The sequence below is a fragment of the Tripterygium wilfordii genome, chromosome 4 (genome assembly GCF_013401445.1).
Source record: "Tripterygium wilfordii isolate XIE 37 chromosome 4, ASM1340144v1, whole genome shotgun sequence".
Taxonomy (NCBI): Eukaryota; Viridiplantae; Streptophyta; class Magnoliopsida; order Celastrales; family Celastraceae; genus Tripterygium; species Tripterygium wilfordii.
In genome coordinates, this window is record NC_052235.1 from 7548462 (window position 1) to 7574795 (window position 26334).

A 26334-nucleotide genomic window follows, 5' to 3' on the forward strand; every position below is an offset into this window, starting at 1 on the left:
TAAAGTGTGATATTGTATAATGTCATTCTCAGTAAAAAAAAAAAAGTTTGAAAAAATAAATACACCATTAATTGGCCAGATGACAACAAATAAATATCAAATATTAGGGTTATTAAAAGTTAAATCGAATAATTGAACCAATCGCTAGGTTATTTTCAAAAAAATTACATATTTTTTAAAGAAACAAACCTAAAAATCTACTGATAATCCAAAAAACCAAAACACTCTTAAATTTATGAAAAAAAAATCGACCATTTTAACCTCTATCAAATATTCAGAAGTCATGAAATGAAATATGAATTATAAATGCTTAGATGCTCATGGGAACAAAACAATAATTAAAATTTTTTTGAATAGTTGGAGGAAAGTGAAAAATAAATAATAAAGATTATTATTCTATAAATTGAAATCCAATATTGGTAGAGAGTAAATCTAGTGGCAAATAAGTCTTTTCAGGTGCGCAAGGGAGATATTCTGATTTCTGAGCTGAAACTGAAAGCATATTTCGGAACATGTGGCGCTAGATTTTCCCGTGTGCTGTTGGCTTTCTTGTTTTTCTGTTCTACACTTCTACTCCATTTCCCAAAATTCGATCTTTCTCCTCGAAATGTTGACGACTCTTGTAATTCCTACTAACTAAAATTAAACCCATTAGACTTCTTCACCAAAACTGAAGCAAGAACACTGAACCCTTCTATCTGTGTTGTGAATGGCCCAATTCACAATACATGGGCGCCTGAAGCTTTTTTTCAATGGTGATCACCAAGACCCATTTCAGTATAATCTTGTTGGTCCTACTTCGGTTAATGGGTTGAGATCGATTAGACTCCATAAGCGTAGTGTTTGGTTCATTGGCTCTAGTTCAAGACTATATGGTTCTTCTTCTTTGAACAAGAAATCCAAGTGTTTCAGTGTAAAGGGGAGTCTCACTGTGAGTGATGAGGGGATTCATGATGAAAGTGAAGATTATGATCGCGAGTTTGAAAGGGATGAATTGTCTGGTTTTAGAGGCCTGGTCTTGGACGTTTCTTATAGGTAGCTTCTTTATTTTTGATCCTTTCTTTTCTTATTTTACTGTACATCATTTCTGTTAGAATTTCAGTTATAGATTATGTTTCATGATTACCAAGATTAAATGTGATTGCTTTTAACTGTTTATTAATTGATAGATCAGGTTTCTCATAAATAATTGATTGATCAGGTTAATGTGATTGGTTTACCTTTTGCAGTGCTGGATTTGTTTTTTCAGTCAACTTGATATTTTTAATTATTTTCCTGTATTGGTTGTTTAAGTTGGAAATAACAATTAAGGACAATTCCACCATATTAGAATAGGGAAGTGTTGTTCTTCATTTCCCAGTTACTTTTAGGGTTAAGGTTGTACTATTTTAGTTCAACTGTCCTGGTTTAGTGTTGGTTTAGAGAATTGGGTCCAATCAACTTGCTTGCTAGTTTATTATATGAAGTTGATGTTAGTGGATCTATCTAGGAAAGTGGCTTCTTTTTTATGAATCATTTTGAAGACTTATCGCACGCGAATTACCTATGAAGCTTGAGAATTTATGGTTATCCATGGGTATGCTAGATGCAGGACAAAGTGCTCCCGCCTGGTTTTAGCGGAGGCTAAAATTTCTTTTTGCAATATTTGTGTAGTTGAAGTTAGTTTTATATTTGATTTGATGCAGTATAGGGAAATCCATGTATGGTCTTGTTAGTCTTTCTGACCTGTGTGGTGGTCTGAGGGTCTGACACAAAAGTCCTAATTGACAGGACCAAAGCAGAAACATGAACGGGTTAATAATGCGTTATGAAATTTACAATTGTTTTGGAAATGATTGTCCTTTTACGGTGGTGTTGTACGCCAGCTCATGGAGAATAAGTTTTCAAAATATGAATTGGCGTTGATCCTGTTTTCGTAAACCATTGTTTACTGTATCCCTATGGGCCTTAGTGTTCAACAACATCTTATATTGTAGATCAGATTTTGTTCAAAAAAAGATTTCCTGGAATGTCCTCTCTAGAGTTTGTTGACTTGCTGCTTACTTCCATTTAATCCTCCTATATTTGATTTGCATCATTTAGAAAAGCTAAAGAGGAAAAGCAAAGGTCGTGAAAAGTTCCCATTTGGTGTGTTGATTGGTATTTTTCATACTGTTAACTCACAAGCTGCTTGTTTTCCTTCCCCCCCCCCTTATACTAAATTTCTTAAAGAGTTATGCAGTTTTTTGCTTATGCATTTGGACTTTTGTGAACTTGCAACAGGCCAGTCAATGTTGTAGGCTGGAGACGCGCTATTTGTTTGGAGTTTATGGAGAAGGTTGGACTAGTACCTTTTTGATATTAGACATTTGGACATTCATAATCTATATTTTCAGGTTCAGATTCAAGTTGATATGATTGTTAGTTTTTCGTAGCAATTTTTATTTCAAATGATTTGTTCTAGTCGACTTTATTTCTTACTTGTACATCTATACACAAATTTGTGATTCTACCTCTCTTATGATTATTTTTGTTATCACTTTTTGTCGGGGACATACTCTCCTTTTCTTCTTCTATTGTCTCTGGTACATCTGCAGAGACACACAACCTTTTCTTTTAGTAACTCCTCCCATGCTCGTAGAGACAGATACATGCAAAAGTGAATATATTAGCTGCGCCCTTGATTCTGAGTTTCTTCTTCTTGTCTAAACTAGGCTGATGTTCTGGAATATTATGATCAGACTGTTAACTCCCCAAGTGGTTCATTCTGCATTCCAGCTGTGTTAAGGGTATGCAATCGAACAGAATATTAAGTTAGATATTTTAATCTTTTGACATGTATATTTTTTCAGTGCTAGTCTTTGTTGTCGTATTTGTCACTAGTTGTTTGACGTATTACCTCCTGCTTCCAGGTTCCACATTTACTACAGATTGTGAAGAGAAGAAGAATCAAAAACAGCCTTAGTCGCAAAAATGTTCTCTTCCGAGATAATTTTACTTGTCAGTAAGTAATCCTCCATTTGAATAACCCTTTTTGTTGACTCAATGATCAAACGATAATATCTCCAATTTCACATTTGCACCATTAAAAAACGTTTCAGGTTCTACCACTGTTAAAGGTATTACAGTCTGGTTGTTTAGCTGGTATGCTCATTATGATGTCTAACAAATACAAGATGCTCCAAACGTCATTCTTCTCCAGACATGATTTTTTTCCCTTTTAGCTTCACTTCCCCCTTCTGCAAAGGGTTGGAATTATTTAGAATATCTGTCAGATCATGGAGAGGGTTTCAAAGATTGCATGTCTCAGAGAGATAGTTCAGTAATTTTGATTGTTTTTGAAATCCAAGAAAAAAAGATGCTGTCGAAGTATGTTGGGAGAGAGAGAGAGAGAGAGAGAAGATTCAGATGTTGCATGCTTTCTGCATTGGTTGTTTTAACGTTGTAACTGAAGCAAATTCTCCTTGATACAAATGCAAGTGTAGACAACAAACTTTTTACATATGTCAAGTCAAGGTGGAAACTTTTCTAGATTTCAGTTTGGTATTTTACCTTGTATTATTCTTGTTCCTTTAAATAAAAACCTCATTTAGGATGAATAATAGTTTAGAGGGTCATATGATTGTAAGTTGTTGTTTTCTATGTGATTAAGAGTCATATGATTGTAAGTTGTTGTTTTCTATGTGATCTTTTCGTTTGCATCAGGTATTGTTCTTCACGTGAGAACTTGACAATTGATCATGTTTTGCCTGTTGCACGTGGAGGGGAATGGAAATGGGAAAATCTGGTAAGACAATCTATTTTATCCATAACTCAATATTGAGACTACCTATAGGTACACTAAAGTACTGTGTTACAATAATCCGAGGCAAAATCTTGAACAATGCAAATCAGTTCATTTCACTTTATGCATTGATGATGAGATGGATTGCTAGCACCCTGAAAAAATACGAAGAAAGTGGTGCATGGAATCACTTGAAATTGTTGGCCTAATGTTGGACTTGGATAATAAGCCCCAAAAATGTACGGATAAGCAACAATCGGGAACGAGATTTTTCTCCCCTATTTGTACTTGAGCTGAAAGCATATGAACCAAGGTAAATGAGGGAATGTTTGGTAATTTTCTGTGACGAAGGACATACATGTTCTTGAGAGCAAAAATTGGAAGCAGTTTTCTGTTGTTTACTGAATGGGGGGCTAGTTGATTAATCCAAAAAACACCCTCTCTTTAACTTTGAATTCTGTGACTGCCGGAAATCATGAAAAGGGTGTTTCGATATACCCACTGTGTTCTGGCAACATTTTTCTTAAAACTATTTCAAGGTTCATGCTAGTCAATGAAATTTTGTGTGCTTGGTACACTCTTTCTGCGTGAGAACATAGAAATTGTTTCTCTATAAACTGCAACTGGAAACAATTGTTGTTTTAATATCTAATAAGATATTTATGGCTCCTGATAATTGGTTGTTTTTGTGATAGGTTACTGCATGTTCTAAGTGTAACTCAAAGAAAGGACAAAAAACTCCAGAGGAAGCAAATATGAAGTTGAAGAAGCCCCCCAAGGTATGACTGAGAGTCGCCTCTACTGTGTTGCCACTTTTTTTAGGTTTGTTTGCTGTGTTATATATACGTCATTCGGAGTGAAAGCTGCAACTATGCAAAAGCGTGGCACATATAAGCAAGTCATGTCGGTCTCTGTCAAAAAATTTCAAATAGTATAACTTCCTGTACAAGAATTTTGTATTCTCAACAATTTAGCTTCTATATTGATCTGCTAAAAATTGCATATGAGAAAGAACACTACTTCTGCTATATCTTTCAGGCACCTAAAGACTATGACATCCTTGCGATACCTCTAACAAACTCTGCAATAAAGATGCTGAAGACAAGGAAGGGAATGCCTGAAGAGTGGCGTCAATATCTATCGATACCTAACTCGGAGCCTTGACATTCGTCAGTGGTAACAGTTGTTGTACATTTCTATGCACATAATGTCAGTAGATACCCAAACCCCAGCCGCCCCCCCCCCCCCCCCCCCAAAATCCAATGGAAATGTAAGCGTTAAATCTGTTTTTAATGATTGGATATATCATGTACAGTGGATCGTATTGAAAATTTGACAATTACTTTTAACATACCAATTCAAATGCAAGTCCATATGGATATATTACTGGAAATATGCATTTTGGTAAAAGAATTCGCCTCCAGTCAATTTATTTTCTGTCAACATGATCTTTTGGGTACATTAACATAGTTTTTATGCAGCTTAACTTGTTTGCATCATGTTCTGCTGCTTTGCTCATCCTCTCTATTGGAACAGAGTCTCACTTGTTCACAGAAATGCATCAATGAATGACCTATCTGTATGTTATAGCCATTGTTGAGTTAGGTGCTTTTTCTTTTCAACTTATGATTTGGTCTTGAAGTAAAGAGGAATTTTATGGCCAACTATTGCACTTTGTGTATCATTTGAATTGACAGTATCATATCACACAACATTTTTTCTTCTTCCTCTTCATTGTTGTTATTATTACTAGAATAATTGCTGGCATGCAGAATCCCTTGTGTGCCTGCATTGAGAGTAGCATTTGTGGATGGGCCTATACCAGATTCCCAGTGCCTTTATTGATTCAGTGATGACTGATGAGTGAGAAAAGCCTACCCAACACAAGTTTTTCAATTTCTGGACCCCCCAATAAAACTTTCCAGCCAATTGCACTTATTTTAAGTTTTAAATTATTTACAATGACCTGTAAAAAAAAAGGACCATGACTTCTAAAACCAATAAAAAGTGCCAATATTAATAGAAAATAAGAAAAATATTTTCTTCATAATCGAAAACGACATTATATGTTTATTCTTTGGATATATGATATGAGTTTAAACACATGTTATCATGTCCATCCGCACAGAAGTATTCCAACTGACGATAAAGTAAATTGAGCTGAAACCTAAAGCGCGTGGCCAGTACAGAAAATAAGATAATTCTAAAGCAGAGAAGAAAAAACTATAAAAAAGAGGCTAGAGTGAAAAAGAACTAAAGTTATAATTAAAAGAGAGTGGAGGGAGATGGTGAGAATTAGAATTAAGGATTGTGTGGCCTGTGGATGATTGGTTAGGTCTTTTAGCTTATATGCCGACATTACTGAGAGTCTGAGACATCTCTGCAAGTCTCCCCTCATTATTATTTTCCCATCACTTTCTCCCTTCATCTTTATCATCTCTCTGGATTTTTTTTCACAAGAAGCTACTTTCCTTTCTCGGCCATGGAATTGTCCCCTAATGTGACAGTCTCCGGTGAGTACCAGCCAGACCAACTTGCTTCATCCATTCCTGCTGACATTTTCTCAGCTCAAAGCATGGTTAGTCTGAGTCTCTTCTTCCCTTTTAAGTTGAGTTGTTGAAGCACAACTTTTTTCTTGGTCTATTTGTTTTGTTAGCTTTTGCCATTTGAGTACCATCATTATGTGTCCTGCTTGTTTCTCCATTTTTTCTTGCTTTGTTTCGACCCAATTTGTTTTGCTAACAAAGATTGAAACTTTGTGCTTCTGTGTTTGTATTGAATCACTCAATACCTAATTTTAGTGATTTTTTGGTTTTGGGTTTGTGACTGTTGTGAATGTAGGAAGTGGATATGAGCTTGGAATGGCTGTCAATATTTGTAGAGGACTGTTTATCAAGCACAGGAAGTTGTCTTCCAGCAGTACCCTCTAGTGTTCAAAACCCAACCTTAAACCCAAAATTGACCAAAACCCAACAAAACCCATCTTCCTTGCACAAGTATGTAGTCCCAGGGAAGGCCAGAACCAAGAGAAAAAGGACATCCCCAACTGCCAAAACCAAAAAGAATGATGCATTAACTAGTTGGACTCATAACCTAAACCCACATAACCAAACTCTTTATTTCACATCCTCTGACCCTCCTTTGCTCCAACAAACACATTGGTTAGCTGACAGTGAACTCATGATACCCCTAAAGCAGGAATCCCCAAACAACAACATTAGTAACATAGAAGAAACAAAGGAGTTCATAGTGGATGGTCATAAGGAGACAGAGAAGGAGGAGGTTATGATGAGTCTGGAGGGTAATGATGGTCGTTGGGGTGTGATGCAGCAGCAACCACCAAGGAGGTGCACTCATTGTCAATCACAAAGAACCCCACAGTGGAGGGCTGGACCAATGGGTCCAAAGACATTGTGCAATGCATGTGGGGTGAGGTACAAGTCAGGAAGACTATTGCCAGAGTATAGACCTGCAAAAAGCCCTACTTTTGTGAGCTTCTTGCACTCCAATTCTCACAAGAAAGTTATGGAGATGAGAATGGGTAACACTGCCTCCATTAATCCTTGTGAGCAGTGACCCTTTTTTGTTGAGTTCCAATTCCTCCTATGTAAATTACTCTAGATAAGATCATTACATATTTTAGTGAGATTATGGTTGCTCCCCAGTATTGGCATCAAAATTTGGGAATCATTTTCTTTTCAGAATCCATTTTCCTGTTATCTTCTCCATCTCCCAAATACAGTCAAAGCAAGAGAAAATGAATGCAAAGTTATGTGCTTTTCCTTCTGTGAAATAGCAAACTACTCAAGACTACGAAGAGACAATTTTCATTGATTCTTTTTATTTCTGAAAAGAGCAGCCAATTCTGTCTCCAGTTTGAAGAACATAAAACATCATGTACTGAGTTACCGACTTTTACCATGAACTTTCAGTATTGAACTTTATTATTTTCTTGGCATCATTGGGATTATTGAGAGAACATTACAGTGTCCTAAACTCAATTATCAGTGTAAAAAACAATCCATTAACAAGAATTAGTAATTTAGTATGTGTGATTGTGTCAAAATATTGAATATTTTATGAAAATCTGACACTTATCTCATATACTGAGACAAGAATATGGATTATTGCATTTTATATCCTTCCCCACCAATTGATTCTCATGGAAATGGAAAACAGTTTGAAGAAGAAAGATTCTTTGTCCTTTTCTTTCTTACACATCCAAGGCTTTCCCTCTTATTTTCTGAGGTGTGAAACCCAAGGTGCAGATGATTGATGAAGATGTCTTATTCTACTGCTCCTTTCAATTTTGAATTTGAACAAGAAATCAAGGATCACAAGTCCAAGGTTTGTTTTGTTTTATAATTTTCATTTTGTTCTTCATTGGACTTTTCTCTAAAGGGTTAGTTGAACCAAACGGACCCTTAAGTCTTTAGAATAATTGTTTTTCATATATAGTTTAAGAATATTTTTTTATATAGTTTGAATAAATCAAAATTGAATGCAACTATGTATAGTTTGAAAGAAATAAAATATAAAGTTACCCAAATATGTATGCAAACATTGAATGTAATATGAGAATAAATATAAAGAGGAATTATTTTATGCGAACAGTCTGCAAATTATATTAATTTACGCATTTTAATCTCATCATTAACTTGAAATATGTGGGACTCAAAAAAGTGTCTTACATGTCATTTCACTTTTGAAAATACTTAAAAAATAGAGTGTGCAAATTATTAAATTGCGGACATCGGAACTATATTGAATGTAACATGGTCCAAAAACCATGGCATGAAAATTTTATTTCTTGCATGCACAATTCATTGATTGAGGCTTCTAGGGTTACAAACACTCCTCAACTTATTAAAAAAATTCCATTTTAAAAAGTATCAATGATGCAAGACAAACTCAAAAAGTCAAAACCTCACTTAAAATAAACTTTTTGACAAAAAAAAAAGAAAAGAAAGTGATTCTTTACCATCATCATGTTGTATGATTAGTGAGTGAGACATTTGAATTTTTTTGTAACTATTTTTAGAAAGCTTTTTTCAATTTTCTCATTTCTAGTTCGATTAAATAAAATGAAATTTCAAATTGAAAATAAGTTGAACCGACATGCCATATGATTGGTGGTGGTTGAGTTTTATGTCAAGTTCACACATTTTAATGAGTCCCTTCTATAATCACTATTTCAATAAAATTATCACTATAAGCTCCATAATGATCCCACTTGTGCACACACTCTAAATTTCACTAAATTATATTCTCTCTCTTCTCCTCTCTCTTAGGTGGCACAATTTAATTGGATGATTGGATCCCATAACCAACACTATTCATCAACACTTCATACATTCCGACACTCTATACTCATTTTCTTTATTTTCTCTCTTCCTTTTCATCATCTATTTCTTATTTTTCATCACCTCTCTATTCCTTTTCATCTTCTCTCTTTCTTTCCATCATCTCTCTCTTCCTTTTTCATCACATCTCTCTTCACTATTTATCAATTATCATACACTTCAAGTGTCATTTTTTTATCACAAGTGTACATGTAGTGCTTAATTTATCAAGAAAGTATCATCTCAAGTACCCATTGTGAACATCTAGAGCTTAATTTATCAAGAAAGTATCATCTCAAGCATTTTAGAATCATCCTATTGTGGATGCTCTAAAATTTCTACCGACAATAGTTTTTTTTTAATTTGAAATACGACAGGGAATTACGTTTATGGTAAGAATCGAACATTGGACAGACATATACCTAACCTAGCCGATTGTCAATCAATCCAACTCTTGTTAGTACATATAACTTCTACCGACAATAGTTTTGCATGTGTACATATAACTTGGTTGAGGTTTATTTTAGATTCCAATTCAACTTTGTTAAGTATGTTGGGACATAAAACATTCCTCGATCTCGCTTCACCAATTAATAATTTAATTTGAGAGTTCAAGCTGGTTCCCATTGGAACCCTACAATTCAAAGATTTGTAACAATGAAAGATCATAAAGCATTCTTTCATTGAAGATTAGGGCATTGTGAGTTTAATTAGAGTCGAAATTAACACCTAATACAGTCTCTGTCTACTACAAGATTGGTTGGAATGAGTAGTAGCCGCTTGTGCCACAAATTGAAAAAGATAAATGTCAAGATCCCAGTAATCCCAATTGTTGAGGTGTATGAATGAAAAATAAAGTATATGTGATATGCTCCACATGCACTTTAAATGTTGTCCATACACCTCAACAACTAAGATCACTGGGATCCCAATTGCAAGGACGTCTAGACTGATGGGCACAAATATATATGCACAAGCTTGACCCTCAAGACCTGCAAGAGGTGAGAGACCCATGCATGCATGTGTGAAGATGGGCCAAATTATTCATGCATATGGCTCTTATCTTTCATCACCCATACTTTGTCCCAATCAGCCATTCCAATACCATGCCGTCTTGGAATTGAAATTGAAAGTGAAGGATTTGGGGATTCAAATTTAAGGGTTGGGACTCGAAAAAAGGAGAGTCACAAATAATGAAAAGGAGAGCTGCATTGCAGATGAATCATACAGGAGAGGGCCCAGAAACAACAAAAGAGGGTACCCCTCATGAGTCATGACTCATGACTTCATAATCATCATCATCTCATGTATGATCTTTCTTCTTATCCAACTATTGGGAGAAATGGAAGTTGGACTTGATAAAATAAAAGGAGCAAAGGCGCAGACGGTTCCATCTTCTACAATATCCCTCTTCTACAATATCGTAAATGAAACATCAAGAAGAAACTGACATATCCAAAAATTTTGAGTATCTTTTGATGTACCTTTTACCAGCACGCACAAAGAAATGTTAGTATATATGATTCCAATCACCAAGATCAGTCTAGATGGTAATCCTAGTTTATACAGTTGAAATTAGAAAAGAAAAGAATACGCGAAAAAAGCATCACCTAGTTGATATGGTGCAGAACAGGGGGATCGATCATTGTAGACAAATCATCTCGAGCAAAGCTACGAAACCATAAGTTCGTCTTCAAGATAGTTGTACTCAAAAGTAAACTCTGTCTTGATCCTTTGACACCTGAAAAGTAATTCCACAGCTCATGAAAACAACATAAACAGTTGTCTTAAGTACGAATTGAACGAAATCCTACACTAAAATTGAAATGAACGACAAGAAAATGAAATCATATAGGACTGATCTTGGCTCTACATCATCTAGGACTGGTGCCTCGAAAGCAAGCAATCAAACCATAATAAAAGGTAGCACACGCACAACATAATCACAAATACCAAGATTCTTCCCATGCAAACCTATCACTAGCCAAATGAGGAGAAAGTACAGAAGGGAAGGGTAAAGGGGCGTCAACTGATGGAGGATTTTTAGGGTGTTGTGTCCATTTTAGATGCAGTTATCAGTGTATTTTTTGGACAAAATTGCATGATTCTTAGCTTCTTCACAAGGCATGATTAAATTTCTAATCCATTCAAGAAAATGAATTTCCCATATGACAAAGTCCCAATGCAACACGGGCACAACCATGACTACCACCCCTTTCTTTAAAAAATCCCTGCCAAGGTACAGAAAAAGCTTATACCTATGCAAATTGTATCTACAAGTCAAATTGCATGAACACCCAAATAAGCTTGAAAAACAAAATATTGTCTGATAAAACTTTAAAACAAATTTATAATGAAAGTCAGCATACCACCCATGTTGGGATTCGTCATTGGCAATATGAAAATCAAAGTAGACATATGTCCCCTGTTCATATTCATCAGTGGCTATTTTGGGCTCCTCATGCCGTTGAAACCATGTGTTGTATTTTCTGTGATATCTCCAAGATTGCTTCTTCAGTTCACGTGCAGCCAAATATTGCTGATAAGTGTTCTGAAGACAATAACAACTTAAATACAGGCTCATAGTAGCTGTCTGCAGTACAAAGAATAAAATAGCACAAAATGAAAAGTTACACGAAGTTATGGTACCTGCTGGTAGTAAAATGCATAGAACAGTGTATCAGTTCCATAACTATCAATAGATAGACGTTCCCAGAATGCAGGATTATTAACAATTGGTGCCTGAATTTGGGGATAGCTAGCAGGTGTAGCAGCAGGGTGCCTCTGTAGGAGAACAAAAATAAAATAAATGATATTTTTTAAAACAATATATGCACCCACACCTGAATAGGTGCGGCTACAAAGCAAGGATAAGGCGCATCCATACTGGAGTGTAGCTTCTTAGACGTTCTGAATCCTTGGGTAGAGGAAGTTTGTAGTATGCAGCTTCAAGCATTTTCAGATTGTACATCTGATCATGCACTACCCCAGGGCTCGCATATGATGCACTGAGGCTATCACCAATTGCCCCGAGGTCGGCAACACTTCTTCGTCCAATAACCCCAAGGCCACCAGAAGGTTGATTGGATTGTAAAGGTTGCCCAGGAGAGAGATCAATATCTCTTGGCACTTGGGGAAGATCTGCCACAGAACCAGATAATCCTGTCTGCAAAAAAGAGGGATTTCAAAGATGTCAGCATTCTACCATGAACATTTCATCAAAACATGACAGAATCCTTGAAATCTAAGTAAGCAAATTCTGCGAGAAGCAGTATCATTGCTCACGTTAAAGGTACCATCACCTTGTCAGCAACTTGTAGCAAAAATCAACCACTTCCTCAAATAAAAAAAGATGGAAGTTTTTATTAGGAAATTTAAAATTAAATTTTGGATAATAAAAAAAAATACAATACTCAGCTATGTTTTAGATCTAGTTTAATAAAAAACGTTAAAACCTACTTATCAAAACCGTAACTAAGCAAGAAAAGCATTACAAACAGACTAAGAGTTCTTTTTGACATACAGGAGCATCCACTGTATATGGATCTTTCAAGTCATCCTCATTCACAGGATTTTTGCCAAACCCCGAACTAGGGGCAGATTCAGGATTCGAATTATCAGGTAAATTTTGCTGTTGCTGCGACTCCTCTAGTTTCAAGTGTCCAGTGTCTGCATCATACATTAACAGCGTTGGTCTGGTTAATATTATAATGTTTGTATCAATGGACAAGAGAGAATTTGTTGCTACCAGCATCTTGTAGACCACTTGACATTAGTGCTTGTTGATTAGACTGTTGATGGATGGAAGTTGGCTGCTGTGAAGTCACAGATGAAACATTATTGAGACCCAGTCCTTGGATTCCAAGTCCCAAACTAGACTGCGAAGAAACAGCTGAGCTTTGAGAATTAAGCTGCATACACATCATCAGAAAAAGCAGGAAAAAAGGAAATTACAATTAGGAAATATTTATGAAGTCAAACATCATTGGTTAAAACAAATCATATGCAAAATACATATCAAAACGAAACAGATAAGAACAACAGATTCCTTCCATTTAATTGGCTTCACAAAGACAAATTGTGATATACCACTATATGAATTCACATTAAACATCAAAGAGATTTTAGAAAATGGTCAATCGATTATATGTATTAAAATTAAAACACTTAGAGCATTGAAATACAAAGAAAGGCAATAAACATATTTAAACATGCAACATGCTCTTCATACTTGGCTCACATTGTCATTCATATGTGATGAAGAACAGTAAGAAAATGACAATTTCACCAATCACCAAACTCTTGGGATGCCACATCATCAATTTCTTGAATTTCAAGTACCAACAGTTATAACAGCAATAAGGGATTTTGGGGCTTCATTCAACTAGTTAAAAATCAACAAACTAAATTCAAGCACTATATTTGCATGACGAGCATCCGCGAAGAAAACTTATGAGTTGAAATGCAAGTAGCAGCAGTTGTGATCTTATGAAATAAACTGAGTAAATTTTCCCAGACAGACAGTAACAGGAACAATTGACTTAAGAGGTATTAAGCTGAAATAGACTTCCATAAATCAACTAGCTTGTGAGCCAAGAGAAGGACATGTGATTGAAAACCCCCAATAAGGGAAAACCACCTGTTGCAAGAGTGGATTTTGTTGTTGGGCAGAAAATTGTTTATGATTTCCCCCAGTAAGAGAAGACATGCCAAGAATGGTACTGTGACCTTGCTGCTGCACTTGCTGGAGCCGTTGTAAGAATTTCTCCCTTTGATCAGGTGCTATTTCAGTTCTTCCACGAAACTGCCCCTAAATGTAGATATAGGCAGCTCAGAAGAGCATAACATACATTATTACAACGTAGCTTTGAAATGGTGGGGAAGTGGTGCAAAACAGTATCACAAGACTTCTAACAGTATACTTCTAAATCTTCAATTTCAACATCGTCTCATCTCTAACAATATCTCAGATTTCAGACTTTTCAGTAGCTATCCCTAGATATTTTGATGTTTTAAGACACTAAATAGGGATGAATAGACAACAGGAGACCTTTTTTTGAGCAAAAAATTGGATTTTTTAACAGTATTCAAATTTCCAATAATGTGTAATTATCGACCCAAGTATATTCTGTAATATATCTAACTTTTTCCCCTCTTTGAATGGCAAGAAGCAAGTGCGTAAATACAGGTATTAGATACACCACGGCAATTATGTCACATATATATTTACACAATAATTCCATTTAAGTCAAAAAAGACACACCTAGACTAAAGGAAGCATGCAAAAAAAGCCACATCATTAAAAAGAGGAAGAAGGTAAAACGCAAACAGTATTAATGGGAAAGCTTATGATAACCATTTATGTTTTCTTAAAAGGACAGATGAACATATGAACATGTGGTCCAGTGGAAGAGTTGCACGGGTGCAACCTAGGTGTTACATGTTCAATTCTTGGAAATAGTGACTCCATATATTATGTGAGGGTAAGGTTTGCATACACCTTACCTGTCCCTGACTACTCCAAGAGCCTTGTGCATGGGTGTTGTTACGTTTTTACAGACGAACATGTGGCCTAGTGGTAGAGTTTCAGTGGTGCAACTTAAGAGGTCACGGTTCAATCAATTCCTGGAAACAATCTATTCACATATTATGTGAGAGTGAGTTATGCGTACATCTTGATTCCTCGACCCCGCTCACTGAGGGAGTCTTGTGCACAGGTGGGTTTTTTTATATCTAAAAGAACAGAAGAAAACTCATCCAACATTTTTAATCACCACACAAATGTCCACATTAAAATTGGATGCATGTCAGTGTAACAATCTCCAGTGCAATTATAAGCCTTCATATATTGCTCATAGTGTTTCCAACCCAATCCACAAAACACGGCCATCCAATTCCAAAGTTCTATAAACCAATAACATAATGCTAAAAAATGAACCATCTACTTTTGAACTGTTTCCAAATTGACAAATACATCACATCCTACACTACAGCACATACAAATGCTCAAGAAGCAAAGAATAAGTACAAAGAAAAAGAATAAAAAAGTACAACAACAACATTAAAAGAACATACCGGCTCGTTCTGGTTTTGAAAGGATTGAAAGGAACTTACAGGCCTCCACTGCATGCCAGGAACCGTAGGGGAAAAAGGCCTACCACCTAAAGCAGCAGCCTCACCAATATTAGCAGAATCAACTGAGCCAGTCCCATCATTAGCCTTGATAGCCTGAGGCAAGGTCATTCTATTGCTTATTGGGGAAGCTAGAGGCTGTACCATTGCACTGCTCCCAAGTCTTTCATCAGCAACCATTAAATTCCTCTTCGCCGTATCCAACGTCAAGGGCAGTGTACCAAGAGCCCCATTGCTGGGGACCACACTGCCCGAACTAAGAGGGATGCTAGATGTAGGCTGGCTGGAGAAGCCACCTCTACCAATACCCCTTATTAGTCCAGCATCAGCAAGAGTTGGGGATGGCCTATAACCAGAGAGGCTTGTGATTTCGTCTTCCTTTACAGAACCTGTCAAACTTCCCGTGGATGAAGTAACAACAGTACTAGCATTTTCTAAACCACCGTGCACAGAAGTTGAGCCAGGAAGATTAGCGGAGGCAGCTGATATTGCGGGCAAACTATTAGACGGAACATTCACTGGAACAGGAGTTGCATGACTCCCAGTAAGTGTTGATGCAGCAGGAGAACCCACCACAGAATTTTTTGCAGGCGGCGTTCGTGCAATGCTATCAGAATTACTATCCTGGGAAGCTGTATCATCAAATTGGTCATGGACAGAAGTGCCTGGCTGATGATTAGAGGTTGGAGTAGCCTGAAAAGTAAACTGTGATTTTTAAGTTTACATAACAGCACAAATTAAGGCCAGCATATCATAAAAGTGGAAATCATGGGAGTTTACAATTAAGACATTACATCAAGCATGCAATGCATGTTATCGAACATCTCAAAGTGAAGAATAATACCACATTCTATGAAACAATGGATAAATCTAATAACTAGGTAGGAACCTGAAAGATGATCGACATATAACACCAAAATATTAACAATTGCACATCAGCAACCTATTTGTTTTTTTTCCAGCAACCATTAATTTTCTAAAAACGTAAGGTAGTCTTCATTACAAGGGAATTCAGTACCATTCAATGCTTGATCCATAATTTTTTTTCAAATTAAAAATCACTACTTTAATGAAAATTACAAATCACTACTTAAGATAAAAGAATAAAATAACATTAATTTTTTAAACTCATTATAGGTTTTAATAGTGTCATAACTCATAAGACTCATAACACCAATAACAAGGCCCAATCTGATTTTTCCCAATGATTTGTAACCAGAAGTCCCTTGCCAGCCCAGTTAAGGCTTACTTCACACAACCAAATATCAAGCACATAACGAAGAATACAGACTCAATGAAATTTTTTTGGTAATTAAGATAAGAACTCTTGGCCCTCCCATTAGCATGGTGAGGTAGAACTAATATATCTCCATCAATCTTTAAGAAACGATTTAATAACACACCCTTGGATTCTCATTCCAGTATCCTACAGATTAAAAATCAGCACACAGTACATTTAAAAAATGTTGACTACAGCAAGTGGACATACAGGCATTTGGGATGCGGATGTTGACAGAGGAGTCTTCAAGCTAAGAACAGGAGCAACCTGCCAATTTTTTTTCAAAAAACAATGTTTCCCATAAGATTTGCATAATTTCTATATATGCTTATATAAATTATGGTTTGAGCATGATACAAAAACATACCTTGGCCAGAGGAGGAACAATTGAAACCAGATCTTCAAGTGACTCCACTTTGTCTAATGGTAATGTGTTGTAAAGCTCATCAACATCATCAAATTCATCAAAATCATCCTATAGTAAAAAATATGATAAGACTAAACTAGGTATCTAGATATTCAAATACCAATGTCTAATAGACTTTAGTAAAACAAAAACAAAAGGCAGGAATGGAACAAGAGGAAACTATGAAGTACCATCAGATATGCCAGTAAAACAATTATGAAGAAAAAATGGCTGCTGTTATTCTTTCCCATTTAAAAAAATAACTAAAGAAAGAAAAGAAAACCTGGTTGCGTTCAACATAATCATCCAAGAAGTCTTTGACATCATTGACCTGCTCAGGACTTAACTCGTCATTATCCAATAGCCTTAATATCAATTCTAACTTCATTATATGAGCCTTGTGCCGTGTGATAGACGTCTCTAAATGTGTCTGACAAAAAAGAGACATTTATAATTATAAAACTTCCACAATTATTGGATAGAGATTATAATTTCCAGACAGAAGATGCCTCTTTATCCTACCAGTCGGGGTGGCCTTGTCTTCCCTTTCTTAACAGATAGTCCCTCCATCTCAGCTTCAAAGCTATCGATTTGAGATTCTAACTCCCCAACCTAGCCAAAGAAAAAAAAAGCTAGTGTTCACCAGGTGAAAGCAACTATACAGGTCAGCATTGTATGACGTATTACTCAATATTGACAGTTTAAAATGAAAACAAGGAAAAAAAATAAAATAGCTTACTACAAGGACTGATAGGAACACCATAAAGCCACCAGGAGATATGCGATAACCTATATGTTAACTTGATAAAATTTTTTGCGAACACTGTGATGCATTTCTCATCGGAAAAGAAGTATATTAAAGCACAAAGGCACTCAATAAAGTTACAATTAGTACTAGACATGGAGGGAAGAAAACACTGTAGGAGTACACACTGCCAGTCCCATACCACATTGTTCAACCAATCTCTTGTCTCTGATTTAGCCTTCTCCTTTGGATCCTATCACAAACAGTTGGCTAATAAGCAATTGGATTTTAAAAATAAAATTAAGAAGCACAAAAAAAAGCTATATTTTTCTAATATAATATTGTCAATAGTACCTAAGAATTAGGAAAACTACGAGGTATAAAAGTACAAATTGTAAAGCGAGATATGCATGCACACAATGATGAGAACAACACCAGAAGCCACCGTGCTGTGTCAAATTAGAAAAGATAGAAAACACAACTATGCTGAGTCAAATTCCAAAAGATAGAAAACACAAAAGTAGCAATTATAGTACAAAACTCCAAAACCATTATCAAATTTAATAAAAGTCAACCGCGTACGATTATGGGCACAAAGGGGGTAATAACTAGGGAGGTGGGCAGCAACAACAACACACCCAAACTAGTTCATCCGAAGCAGCACTGAAATCAGCAGTACTCATCATTCGGATTCTTGAAAATAAAGAACAATCATTGATAAAGTACAGTGGTTAAAACATAACTCTTAAAAGCTTGTTATAACATTGCAGCAGCTAAAGCAAGCCCAGGTCTAATTTTTTATCATAAAGAACCATTGGAAAAAGATTTAGATGGTTTCCAACTATCCATATAACAAAAGATTTAAATGGGTGATGCAATGAAACCCTGATTCCTTGACTTGTTACCCACACATAACACCAGAAATGTACCATCTTATGAACAAACAAGGTGATGTAAGCATGCTTACAGTTTTGGGTTGTTGACCCAGTCCCTCTTTAGAGAATGCTTTTGTCTTCGTCTCCTTTTCACAAATCTTAAATCTCTCCATTTCACGCTCTATAAGCTTGCGAGCATCCACCAGGGCCTGCTCATAAGAGGCACTAACCTATGTCAACATATGTCAAAAGAAAAAACAATTAATTGTCAACTTAAGCATCAATGTTAAATGTTAATACAGGGAAGATGTTCAACTTATACCACATTACAGTATCAAAAGCTGTACTGAAGCATCAAACATAAGAGGTCAACAATAATTGATAGACCAACAGCGCAAGAAAAACACAAAAGCCTTATTGAAAGCGGAAAAAACAGGACAATTGAACAATTGAAATACCTTTATATTTATCATAAAGAGATGAAATCATTAAGGTATCAGAAATGGGAAACTAAAAGTCTAAAAGTAAGAGAATGTCAACTAAAATATGTAGAAATTATATTATGATGCAACTTCTGCTTATTAAGGGAAATAGCAGCCTACCTTCTATATGCTGAAGAGATTGACCAATTCACTTTGGTCAAAGTCCAAAAGCAACTATTGGAACTTAGTATAGACGTTCAAACAACTTCTAGATACAACTAAAAGCAAAGTTTTCCAAAAGAATAAATTTCAATGCACTTAAATTTCATGATCATTCCTCAATTTCTTGTAGGTGAGCAGAAATTCCATTTTCCACTTGGTAAGATTTTAGATATTGACTCCAACTTCGACACGGTGAACAACTCCCGTGCACAAGACTCCCGAAGCGGGCAGGTTGAGGACAAACATTATGTACACAGACTTTATCCCATATAATATGAGGAGAGGCTATTTGCCTGTACTCTGATAAGGACTTGCAGGTCTTTAAAAGGAAGAAGAGAGGGTAGTTATGTCTTTCTATTATAAGGATAGTTATGTCTTTTTTATCCTTGTTAAGTTTAGGGTTAGAATAAAGGAGCATCGGATCTGAAAAGGGGATTTTTATGAAAAGAGTAGTCAATTGTGGTGTAAGGGTTTTGGGGGCGCTTCTCTAGAAGGGTCATTGTAGGGTTGTGTTGGTGCTACATCTTTTGCTAGTAATACAGTCATTTAATATATTTCCTTTATCATCGGACTTGAGTCTTATCATACTCCAACTTTCACATGATATTTAAAATTTTCAAGTCTCGTATCCAGCTAATCAGACTTCACTGTTGCTACAGAGCATAAAGAACCAATAATATCCTTTCATTACAAGGTATAGGAAAATTAAAGGGCACTTAGGGGGGGTGCAGCCTACTTATCAAGGTAAAGGAGTCATCCAGATGCTTACGCTGGATGGAATGCCCATTCATTTATTTTAAACTTTTTGGCTGTAAGCACGGACACTTGCATTGATAGCCAATGCAAGTGTCCGACACTTGCTTTTGCACGACACTTGCCCGACAGGTGTCGGTCACGTGTCACCGTGTCATGCAATTCCTTTTTTATTTAATATTTAAAAATTATTGTAGGACACGCGGTGCATGCGTGTCCGACACTTTAAAACAAAAATATTCAACTTTAAATGGTCAACTTTAAAGTTGACCATTCCTAACCCTATTAAAAATAGACAATGACCACTCGTAACCCTTTTAAATGGTCAATTTTTGATGATCAAAGGATGGAGAATATCAAAGAAAATACAATTGAAGATTTAGATGCATGAAATTAATAATTATTTTTGGATCTTATGATTATTATGATGTTATAGTATTTTGATTTAATGATTTATAGTTGGATATTTATATGAATTAAATTTAAAAATATATTTATTAAATATTTATTTGCCGTGTCCTTAATGTGTTGTATCCTTAGAATTTTGAGAATTGTCGAGTCGGCGTATCCGTGCAGTATCATGTCTGACACTCGTGTGCGTGTCCACCCTCAGTGGATGCTTCTTTTTGTGCTGCCTTTGAAAGTTGCATCAAAGGTCTAGCCTGATCTAGGAAGTGCTAATTAGGTGATCAAATAAGCCATTGTGGGATAAATATTCAGCCGCTTATGAAAACTAGCAGAATAATCATTTATCATATAAATAGTATATTAAAAAAAACTCCATTCCGCCAAGCATTTTTCTAACTTAAACAAGCCCCTCTAATGGAATAATAACAGTATTAAGCTACCAAATACAAGTATGCACTCTGCAGCTCGGGTTGTAACCTAAAGCAACAATGCGGAGATGGAGAAAATTGAAACCACCAATACCCAGTTTGGGCATTGCCGAATTTTTGGACACATGGGCTTATCCAAGCAGCTAAGTTCTTCAATTGGAACAAGAAAAATCAAGATATACTAACCTTTTTATCCTTGATCTCGCTTGACTGAATCCATGTCTTAATCTGGTCCCTGTATCTCTGCAGCTTCTTGATCTCCTTTTTCAGATCTGCCTCAAATTTCTCCTTCTGGTTTGCATTGTCAGTGTCGTAAACCTAAAAGACACACAGCACAATTTTTTTTCAACGACAACAAGCATAGATTACACCAAGTTAATGAGTAAAGAAATCCAAATCTTCTGAACAATGCAAAGCAGCCATAAAAAAATAAAAACTATAAAATATGTGAAACAGTGAGCCCAACAAGGTCCCATTGCGCGCACACTCTTATCGACTACGTAAAGCAACACGAAAGAACGACAGTTGGAAAAAAAAAACACTTCAATCAGCCCTGCAAAAGCTAATTCGTACGAGCAAGCTAAGTTTCAGATCCAAATTGTTTTCTACGGCAGTCAAAAAAACTTCAAAACATAAAATTCTCAGATTATTACTACTTCAACAAAAAAAATCCGCAAGACAAAGGCGAAGAAACCAAACCTTGGTCCAGATACTGTCGAAGACGTCAACGCCTTCTTGAACCTTCTTTAAGACGCGATCAATCTCTCCTTGTAACTTGCGGCTCGCTCCCATTGGTGAATCGAATAACTGCGAAGCGAATCGACAGGATTTTCTAGCATTAAAACGAAACGGTAAGGGGATCCCTCGATTGCAGTCGAGGCTTCAATGCAAGTGGATTCGGTTTTGAGTGGAGTTATGTCAGTTAGCCTTTTAGGGTTGTGTAATTGTGCTGCAAAAGAAGAAAGAAGAAGAAATTTAGGATGGGCTTCATTTTTCATGGGTCTGGGCCCATTTGGAGACGACCCTGTTCGACAAGCCCATTATACCATCTCCCTTCCTTCACAGTTTTTTTAAACAGGGAAAGCTCCAATCCAACGATGACTTCGGCCCAGTTTGGCAACACGTTTAAAGGCCCTCGTTCCAATTGTGTCTTACCGCAACGGCCCGCAACGGTAGCTTTGCATGTTTGGTGAGCCCAGTAGCTGTGTTGCGGCCTGCAGCCCATTAAACGACGTTTGAGTCCACGATAAACCCAAATTCATCAATTCACCTAAATCGTACGAACACCTCATCATGGGAAGCTGTCGACGAGAAGCGTTCAGGCACAACCACGGGAAGCTCTCCACGAGAAGCGTTCAGGCACAGCGGTAGCTACGCTTCACCCCGTTACGAAGCTTGGACTGATACGTATAGCTGGAGAATCACATCTCAACTCCGATTATCAGATATTACACGATTAGCTCCTTCTATTTTGAATTCCCTTTTTGTTGTTCGCAAGGTTAGGGCTTGATTTCGCGAGGTTAGGGCTTGATTTCTGATTTGCTTGAATGAAATTGTTTGAGACAATTTGCATACGCTTTCTCCAAATGTGAATGTCTTCAGCCTAGCCCTCCCGCTCATTCTTTCTTGACTTATTGATTCCTAATCTAGGGTATTAATTTCCGCATCTTATCCTGCAACCTAAATAGAAGTTGTCGGTTTACTAATGCTTGCCTCAGGGGATAATCCTAAGAAGGAAGCTGCTGAGGTGGGATCCTTGAATAAAAAATTAGTATTACTAGCTGCTTTGTTGTTCTTTATTTTCGAAGTGCTCTATTGTTGCAGTTTTTTGTTTGGGATGCCTTGGTGCTTCTGTGGATCTCCAAGAGAATCCCACTCGAACCCAATTCAGATATCACCCCTTTTTTACTCCCGAACTTCCCTTTCCCAACATGATCCTCATTGACAGGTTAGCTCTATCTGGGCTGTAAAGCCAACCATTCGACACTCTGTATCATGGATTTAGGGTCTAGGGTATTAATTTCCGCATCTTATCCTACAACCTAAATAGAAGCTGTTGGTGTGCTAATGCTTGCCTCAGGGGATAATCCTAAGAAGGAAGCTACTGAGGTGGGATCCTTGAATAAAAAATGTCCGGCTTGCGTTATGAGGGAGGAGTACTTTTGAACAATTTATTTCTAAAGAGTACCAAATCTTATGCTAAGAAGAAAATTTATAGTTACTATTTTTGAACCAAACTGCAATATCGATTATGATTTGCTTGTTTTACTGTTGGTGCTTATTGTAATCCATGTATTTCAATGTTTACGATGATGCAGAACATGAGACTGTCGTAGCAAAAGACAACATATTTAAGTGGAAATTTATAATTGCTTGCATTGTGTTTGTGTGATTGTAATGATTCATTTGTTTATAGATCCAAATTCCTTCATGGCAACCTATATTTTTTTCTCTAAATGCAGGTTATTTATATCATTGGTATGCCAATCAATTTTTTTTTTTGTTCAATTATTGTACAATTGTGTGCCTTAGCATATTACTTTGTGTCTAAGTTATACAAATGGGCCTTGCCACGTAGTATGAGCAATACCACACCTCTTGCACCATCAACACAAGCTGCAGACAAGGTCAATTGGGATTCTGCCCAAACCAAAGTTTTTGTTGATCTTTGTGTCGAACAATTAAAGGAAGGGCGTAGGCCTGGTTCACACTTCACCAAAGAAGGTTGGCAGAAGACAGTTGCTGGTTTTTTGATAAAACTGGGAAGCAATATGATCAACCACAGTTTAAGAACAAATGGGATAATCTGAAGAAGGAGTACAAATTGTGGAAGAAGCGGCGTATTCATGACACTGGGACTGGATGAGACAATGTTCGTAACACTATTCTGGCGGACAATGATTGGTGGGAGAGAAGAATTCAGGTAAGTTTGATGATTATGTGAATGTAATGTAATCTGTTAATGTTAATGGCCATGATATCAAACATATGTCAATTTCGATAAAGTTTACTCAATGTTTGCTCACTCTGAATGTATATATGTCAATAAATTGGACCTAAAAGTGAATTTTATGATGCTTATAGGACAGATGCAGAAGCTGTAATCTTTGAATGCATATAGGACAATGGCTCGAACATTAAATGATGATGCACTATATTGATTGTTGTATATAAGTTGCCAGCTGTGAATGCATTGTTCTATGCATCCAATAAGTGCAAGCTGCTTGTAATTTCAATTATCCCATTCAATTTAAAATTAAAACTGAAGGAAATTGCTTCAATGCAGCACCTTTTGTCATGTCATAGCCACCGCCCAAAAACAAAATCTTTTGGCACTCAATGTATTGAACTTGATCAGAAGGAGCATAAGTTCTGTCCTTTAGTTTTTCAGTTTAATGATAAGTTTGGACTTTGGTTATTTTTTAAGGCAGGAAAAAAGGGAGAAACGGCAACTAGGATGAACCATGACCCTAAAAATCTTTCAGATCTGTTTTTTCTTCTTCCTATCTGCTTCATTTTTTTTTTAAATTGCCTGCTTGCTGAATCGCACACTTTGTATACATAATTATTTGATCCATTGTTCCCATTTGACCTATACATGAAGCCTAACGGGTACATGAGTTGTTGCACAGAATCAACTCTATCTCAAGGATTTAGCTGAAAATACTGTGTTCTTCAGTTTTACCTCAATTATTTGTTCGACTTTTTAGATTTCTTTTTGACTGTTTTATTTTTTCTTTTCTTTTCTTTTCTGTGAAAGATTAGTGGTAACTGTATAATTTAGGAGCATGAGCACAAGGCACTGATATGTTGGATCCCTTGATATAAAGCTTTAAATTTGGGGTCAGGAGTTATGGTAGGTGTTTTCACTTAAGTAGGCTGCTAGGAATTAGGATCAGTTGGGGATGATTGAAATTACAAGCAGCTTGCACTTAATACATGTGTATATAGCTATGTAAATGCTAAATAACATATTTTTTGACTGCATTATAATACGTAACTTTCTTGTACTACATTTCAGGAAGACAAAAAGGTTGCCAAGTTTCGAATCCAAGGACCTGAAAACCTTGAGCAGTTGGAGACACTCTTTGATGGAATTATGGCCACTGGTGAATTTGCATTTTTTGCAGGAGCATCAAACGAGAATGCTGTGAACCATAATGATCAAATGCGAAAGTCAAGCATAGGAGAAAATGTGGATTCTCTCCACATCTCCTCTGATTACTCTCCTGATCCAGAGTTTGACATCAACATTGAGCAAAGTAATGAAGTAACTAGCTCCCCCACTCCACCACTTCGTCAAGTTAGGAGGAGGTCAGGCACGTCAGGGACCCGTGGAAAGAAGAAGCGTAGGGCATCTGCATCTGACTATCGCGAAGACATTAGCAAGTCCTTGGGAAACTTAGTGTCTGCTGTGAATAGCCAATCTCATTCTATAGCCAGTACCCCTGTTTCAGGTGCTAAAGCTGAAATTGCTGAGTGTATGCGTATTCTAGAGGAAATTCCAGAGACTGCTGAGATGGGAGATTTGCTTTTGTTTGCTCTGAAACTATTCCATAACAAAGACCACCGTGAGTACTTTACTGCAATGTTACGCAGGGACTGGCAGCTTGCGTGGTTGAAGATGATGTACGAGGACGCACAGGGGGGTGGTGCAGGGGGCAGCAAATGAAGAAAAAAAAAATTAAGCTTCAATTTTCAATCATTTTATGTTTAGACTATTAAAAAAAATTATTTGAGTTGTTCAATTTTCTAGATTTTGACATTTTGTTTTATCTTTTCAATAAGTATACTTATGAAGTTATGTTTGTAATTAAATGTCAATGTGAAGTGCTGAATTTATAATTAGGTGTGTTGTTATTCCATGCAATTGTGTTAAATCTGAATATGGTGGTAAGAAATATTAACATTAATATATTTCATTGCTCTTAACAGGAGATGGATATGTATGCCGATGAAACTGATCATTTTATTTTGGAAGAACTTGCGGCTATTACGGGGGTCGCAATTGTTGCGGCCAGTGAGGTTATGTCTCATATTCCACGAATACCTTGTTGGAGGTCATGCTACACAGGCCATATGTACATGACAGACTTGTTACGTGGTAACAGAATCAAATGTTTGTTTGTTTTGAGGATGGATAGGAGTGTGTTCAGGGACTTGTGTAGACAATTAAGCACGAGTTATGGCCTTCAAGCATCTCGTGAGCTTAGTGTCAAAGAAATAGTCGGATGTTTGTTTACACTGTTGGAAATGGTGTCGGCAATCGGTCGGTGCAGGATAGATTCCAACATTCTGGGGAAACCGTCCATCGCCAATTTCATAATGTATTGGCCAGTTTGATTCGGATGTCAGACGATATTATTAGACCACGGGATCCAACATATTCGACAGTCCCGAAGTACATAGAAGATAACGAGATATATTTTCCATATTTTCGGGATTGCATTGGGGCAATTGATGGTACGCATATTCATGCATCAGTCCCTAATGATGATTGAACACGATTCATTGGGCGAAAAGGCGTGACCACGCAGAATGTGATGGCGGCATGTGACT

The 26334-nt window shown here is 36.6% G+C and overlaps 3 protein-coding genes across 6 annotated transcripts; 2 read left to right on the forward strand and 1 right to left on the reverse strand.

Annotated features, from left to right (window-relative positions):
• Positions 1–509: 509 nt before the first annotated feature.
• LOC119995876 lies at positions 510–5156 on the forward strand. The gene is made up of 7 exons (XM_038842343.1): positions 510–1035; positions 2263–2317; positions 2694–2768; positions 2892–2983; positions 3685–3766; positions 4459–4542; positions 4802–5156. Exons 1-7 carry the CDS (start codon positions 710–712, stop codon positions 4925–4927), a joined length of 840 nt encoding a protein of 279 aa, XP_038698271.1. The 5' UTR covers positions 510–709; the 3' UTR covers positions 4928–5156.
• A 115-nt stretch (positions 5157–5271) lies between these two features.
• Positions 5272–7471, forward strand: LOC119995877 (GATA transcription factor 5-like). Its single transcript, XM_038842344.1, has 2 exons — positions 5272–6341; positions 6605–7471. The coding sequence occupies exons 1-2, from the start codon at positions 6246–6248 to the stop codon at positions 7337–7339; spliced, it is 831 nt and encodes a 276-aa protein (XP_038698272.1). The 5' UTR covers positions 5272–6245; the 3' UTR covers positions 7340–7471.
• Positions 7472–10469: 2998 nt separating this feature from the next.
• LOC119996766 (CCR4-NOT transcription complex subunit 3-like) lies at positions 10470–21720 on the reverse strand. 4 transcript variants are annotated; one of them, XM_038843534.1, is made up of 16 exons: positions 21475–21720; positions 20962–21093; positions 18635–18751; positions 17870–17920; positions 17445–17534; positions 17206–17352; positions 16884–16991; positions 16727–16783; positions 15181–15930; positions 13745–13915; positions 12854–13016; positions 12629–12774; positions 11993–12271; positions 11755–11889; positions 11475–11656; positions 10470–10846 (listed from the first exon to the last, which is right to left on the reverse strand). In XM_038843534.1, the coding sequence occupies exons 1-16, from the start codon at positions 21565–21567 to the stop codon at positions 10777–10779; spliced, it is 2691 nt and encodes an 896-aa protein (XP_038699462.1). In that variant the 5' UTR covers positions 21568–21720; the 3' UTR covers positions 10470–10776. The 4 variants fall into 4 exon arrangements, with proteins under 4 accessions (XP_038699462.1, XP_038699461.1, XP_038699460.1 ...); XM_038843533.1 differs by having other exon boundaries at positions 13745–13909; positions 18635–18772; XM_038843532.1 differs by having other exon boundaries at positions 18635–18772.
• Positions 21721–26334: the final 4614 nt, after the last annotated feature.

Excerpts from the sequence above, each read along its gene's own strand:
- LOC119995876 (XM_038842343.1), top strand. The coding sequence starts at position 710 with ATGGCCCAATTCACAATACATGGGCGCCTGAAGCTTTTTTTCAATGGT. Across the intron at positions 2,984-3,684 it reads CGAGATAATTTTACTTGTCA|GTATTGTTCTTCACGTGAGA; the intron begins GTAAGTAATCCT and ends CGTTTGCATCAG. Across the intron at positions 3,767-4,458 it reads AATGGAAATGGGAAAATCTG|GTTACTGCATGTTCTAAGTG; the intron begins GTAAGACAATCT and ends TTTTTGTGATAG.
- LOC119996766 (XM_038843532.1), bottom strand. The coding sequence starts at position 21,567 with ATGGGAGCGAGCCGCAAGTTACAAGGAGAGATTGATCGCGTCTTAAAG. Across the intron at positions 13,916-15,180 it reads TTCAAAACCAGAACGAGCCG|GGGCAGTTTCGTGGAAGAAC; the intron begins GTATGTTCTTTT and ends ATCTACATTTAG. Across the intron at positions 13,017-13,744 it reads AAAATCCACTCTTGCAACAG|CTTAATTCTCAAAGCTCAGC; the intron begins GTGGTTTTCCCT and ends ATGTGTATGCAG.
- LOC119995877 (XM_038842344.1), top strand. The coding sequence starts at position 6,246 with ATGGAATTGTCCCCTAATGTGACAGTCTCCGGTGAGTACCAGCCAGAC. Across the intron at positions 6,342-6,604 it reads TTTTCTCAGCTCAAAGCATG|GAAGTGGATATGAGCTTGGA; the intron begins GTTAGTCTGAGT and ends TTGTGAATGTAG.